At 30.1% G+C, this 4,674-nt stretch overlaps 1 protein-coding gene across 1 annotated transcript; it reads right to left on the minus strand.

Annotated features, from left to right (window-relative positions):
* Nucleotides 1–3: 3 nt before the first annotated feature.
* Nucleotides 4–3,704, minus strand: LOC108452589 (rab GTPase-activating protein 22-like; the record flags this gene model as incomplete). Its single annotated transcript, XM_053024965.1, has 10 exons — nucleotides 3,418–3,704; nucleotides 3,213–3,308; nucleotides 2,221–2,392; nucleotides 1,375–1,512; nucleotides 1,130–1,222; nucleotides 844–966; nucleotides 672–760; nucleotides 466–571; nucleotides 296–393; nucleotides 4–222 (listed from the first exon to the last, which is right to left on the minus strand). Coding segments are annotated over exons 1-10 (1,224 nt in total), but the record flags the coding sequence as incomplete, so codon positions are not given.
* Between the last annotated feature and the right edge of the window lie 970 nt (nucleotides 3,705–4,674).

Below are 4,674 nucleotides of genomic sequence, written 5' to 3' on the forward strand. Positions count from 1 at the left end.
CAGTAGCGTTGAGCTTTTGTCTTTCAAGACACTGGCGACGAGGAAAACGGAAATGGGAAGATGAGCTTCAGGGTTTTTCACCTTCATATTTTCCCTCTCGTATTTCCCGCACTTTCGTGTTGATTTCTGTCTTACTTTAGCACCTTCGGTTTTCTCCATATCCGAACCCGAATCTTCGTACTGGTAGAACATGTCCGGATCATATTCCAGAGCCCACATCATCTATAGAAATCAATATTAGAACACGAATGCTAATCTCACTCAAACTCGAATGTGAGCAAAGCATTTAACATACCTCCCATAAGTATAAGGAATCGCAAAATGAGAACTCTCGACGAAATAAGACCATTAGCATTCGGAAAGCAAAGAGATAATCACCTCCACCTAGCGTCTCTATAAACCAATGTAAGGAGGAAAACTATTAACAAAATGTGCAAAAGAAGTTATGTAAGTTTCGGTTCGTACCTAAGTGCTGATGAAGTTTCGGGTCGATAACTTGAGTTACCGTCGCCAAACTACAAAGCTGTGTTTCAACCCCGACCGAACTATCGGTGCACCGGAAATTTCCTCTCTTTAATAAGATTCAAAATATGAACACATATTGTAAGAAACCAGCAATAAAGCCGATGAGCACTGCAATGTCATACGGAAATCAAGTCAAAAAGAAGTACCAATCTACGCATTAAACGCTCGAAGCACCAAAATGCATCAGCTTCATCTTCAAGAAGCATAATCATCGGGGAACATAGGTCACTCATTCCTGCTCGACATTGTAAACAAAATTAGACCACTCATCCTATAAAATCCGATTCAATTTAAAAAAATAGATCGAGTATTACTTACCTTGACAGTAGCCAACATCAGTATCTATCCAAGCATAAACAGAGAGAATATCCCATAGTTTCGCTAAATTCTCTTCCTTCTCGTAGAATACTAAAGTCCGGTCGGCACGCCTCACATCCAGGCCTGAGTCGAAATATGAATATGAGGAATGTCATTGGACTCAAGAAATAAAACAAAGTATATACTTATAATTTTCAAATTTTTATCTAATATAATTTTAATCATCGTTAGTGTATTAGAAAATAATGGATAGAAAAGTATTTGAAAGATCGAACCCTAATCTTACCTATTTGATGCAATGTAAGCAGCCACTGGATTACTTTATTGTCCAAAGGACCGCGACTCGTTAGTTCCTTCACAATTTCTATCGTATTATCATCTGCGCTTAGAATAATTAATCACACATTAATATTCGAATGTACAATATTTGAATTCACATAAAATATCCATTTCCATCTTTAATATCATATTTATTTCAATTTGGTCCAACTATTTGTTTAAAAAAGAAAAGTGAAGTGTTGAGTGAGTTACCTTGACTTGTCTCCGCAAGTACTAAAGGGTCACTAATTGGCTGACCGTCTTCGGTTATTACAGGCGCTGTTATGTACTTGCCACTTCCAACGACAGGAAATATTTCACGACAATCACTCTTCATTTTGCATATTGCTCCTAAAAAAAACAACTTTCAAAATGCTCTGCGGTACAATTTTTGGTTAAAATATGCAATTAATCCTTATATTTTAATAAAATTCGAGATTTAATCCCTATTTTTAAATTCTAAAAATTAAGTCCTACTCTTTTAATTTTAAAATCCTAATCTAATCACTAAAATCATAAGTTTTTTTTTTTTTCAAAATTTATCAATAAAACATGTTGGTTAGACTTCCTTCATTTGACGTGGCATATGGTTGAGGAAAATAAACATGTTAAAAGTTGACAAATTTTAGCGGGCCAAAATTAATTTTTAATTTTTATGATAGTAAAATTCAATTTCACTATTTGAATAGTCTATATCTTTATAATTTTAAAGAATTAAATCGAACTTTTATCATTTTTAGGGGCAAAGTGTAATTTTACCTTTATTAATTTAAAATTTTACAAATTTAAAAGGCCTAAATGAAAATTTTTCCACTTTAAGGGTTCGGGCCCCTAGCTACGCCTCGTTGTATTATAATTTTAAATTAAAAAAAGTAAGAGAATTGGATTTTTAACTTTTAAAGTATAATGATTAAATCTCAAATTTTATCAACATACATGAATGAACTTCATATTTTAACCCAATTTTTTTATTTAAACTGATTCGTAAAACTTCAAACCAAGTTTAATTTATATAATAAGACACGCTAGTTTAATTTTAAAAATTTCACTCAAATTAACTCGATAAAAAAAACATAATTTCCAAAAGATTGAATAGAAAATAAAAGGAATGAAGATAAGTGAAGTACCTTCGTTGCTGACGTATCTGATCCCTTTCCTCGTATGTGCTATCGGCATCAAAGCAACCAAGTAGAAACTCCCATACTTCTCCTCTAATTGTCGGATGGATCCCCTACATTTTCCAATCCAATAATTAAAAACCATAAATAGAGCCAATCAAATTAGAGGATTTAGTTTTTATATTTTAATTTTCAATATAATTTTTTTAAATTTTTCTAAAAATAGATAAAATCATTAAAATTTAATCATTATTTTTAAATATGTTTCACTTCAGATATGAATAGATATTTAATATTCAAGCTGATGGTTATGCCAACCCAAGAACATGATTGATTAGGGTGAAGTCGAAAAATTCTTTTAAAGGGATCAAACTAAATTAAATTTTTTATGAGAGCCAAAATACTTTTTTTCATTGTAAGCTTAAAATTTTATAATTTTAGAAAAATTAAATCAAAATTTTATCATTTAGAGGGTCAAAATGTAATTTTACAATGTATTAATTTTTTACTTTTGAATTTTAAAAGGGTTAAGATACAAATTTTTCATTTTAGGGACACCAAGGCCTCTACTTGTCTTTTGAGCTAAATTTGATTACCCTTAAAAAAAAAGTCAAATCGTTTTTTTAATGAAAATACCAACTAAAATCTTAATTTTTTTAACGATGTTGGCACAAAAATTCACGTTAAAAATTAATATTTTAGTCAGTATTTCCATTAAAAACAACAATCCGACTTCTTTTAAAAGGTTGAATGTCAAATTTAATTTTTAAAAAAAAAGAATAAGGGTCAAATTGACAAAAGAAAATGAAAACATTGAAGGCTAAATTTATATTATGTCTTGATATAAAAACCAATTTAGAAATTGAGGAATAGTTTAAGGACGATGGATGCAATTAGCCCATATGCATGTATGTATGATGAAGATCCACTCACCCCACGATGTATACGGTCTAGAGTTTTGGCAATATCCAAACGGCCATCTGGAGAAAATGCAGCTTTCCATCTCCTCACGCTTAGAGTTTTTCCAGGCTGCATCCATCACCATATTATCATCTTTTATTAACCAACTTCTTTTCCCCCATAAATAATCCTCATTTATTTCCAAAAAATTAATTAAAAAATAAATAAAAAAACAAACCCTGATCTTAAATTTGGTGTTCGGAACATCAGTACATTCAGGTCGGACCTCATAATAAGAATCTGCAGGTTCTGCTGGAGCTCCCCACATTTATCAAATAAATATTTAAAAATAAAAAAACTGTTTTTTCCCCTTTTTTGCACAAAAAAACTTCTTTCCACCAAAAGTTAAAACCTTTGGGTGGAAGAAGAAAAAACACCCAAAACAGAAAAATGCAGGGGAAAATTTGATAAAATGGAGAAGCCCAGGCAACTCTGCTTCCTCAAAAAGGGATTCTCATTCTTGGACTGTTTTTAAATTTGTTTTAATTGCTTATTTTGTAATTACAAACCGTTTTTCCTTCTTTTCTCTGCTTCTTGTCTAAATTTAACCGCCAATTTCCTTATTTGTCTTATGTCCTAAATTTAAATCTCTTTTAATGTTTATTTTGACTTTTTAATTTGACATTTTCTTTATGTTTTTTTCTACCTAGAAGATTAAACTTTCAATAACTGAAAAAAGGTCACTTGCAACAATAAAACAGAATACAGTTGTAAAACCCATACCATCACTCAAACAAAAACTACATGTTGTCTTACACCGAGTTATTCGTCCAGGTTCGAAAATAAGCTTGAAAATGAAAGAGTTCGAGTAAAAATGTAAATTGAAAAATAGATTTAGACAAAAATAAAACCTGTTTTTTAAATGGGTTGAGCCTCGGTAGAATTTTTGGTTTCGTTCGGCTAGCCGAATCAACTGCTTTTACTACTACTTTATTGTTATTATGTGGATATTGTATCTCTTGTTTTATTATTAATTCTACTATTATTTTAGAGACATTTACTTATTAACTTGCAACTATCATAGTGTTATTTAAGTATAAAGATTTTTTAATGTATTTGATGTATTATATTTTTAAATTAATTTTAGATTAAAAAATTTAATACAAGTAAGTTGGATCAAGTTTGGGTTTAACATTTTTAATCTAGGTTGGGCTTGGACAAAATTTTAAGCCTAGAAAACAAGCCTAAATTTTTACATTAACCTAACTTGACCCATGATCAGTTCTATAACTAGTTATTAGCTTGGTTGGCTTTTCTTGGAATTTTGCAAATAAAAATATCATCAAATAAAATTTGTTATATTTAAATTAAAGTTTTGATGTTAAAAAGTTATATTCTAATTAAAATAACTTTATTTTGGATATTGTATAATTAGAGAATTAATAATAATACATGTTACATTCAAAGGGAACTACTCAAATAAAGACTTATCACT

The sequence above is a fragment of the Gossypium arboreum genome, unplaced genomic scaffold, assembly GCF_025698485.1.
Source record: "Gossypium arboreum isolate Shixiya-1 unplaced genomic scaffold, ASM2569848v2 Contig00320, whole genome shotgun sequence".
Lineage (NCBI taxonomy): Eukaryota > Viridiplantae > Streptophyta > Magnoliopsida > Malvales > Malvaceae > Gossypium > Gossypium arboreum.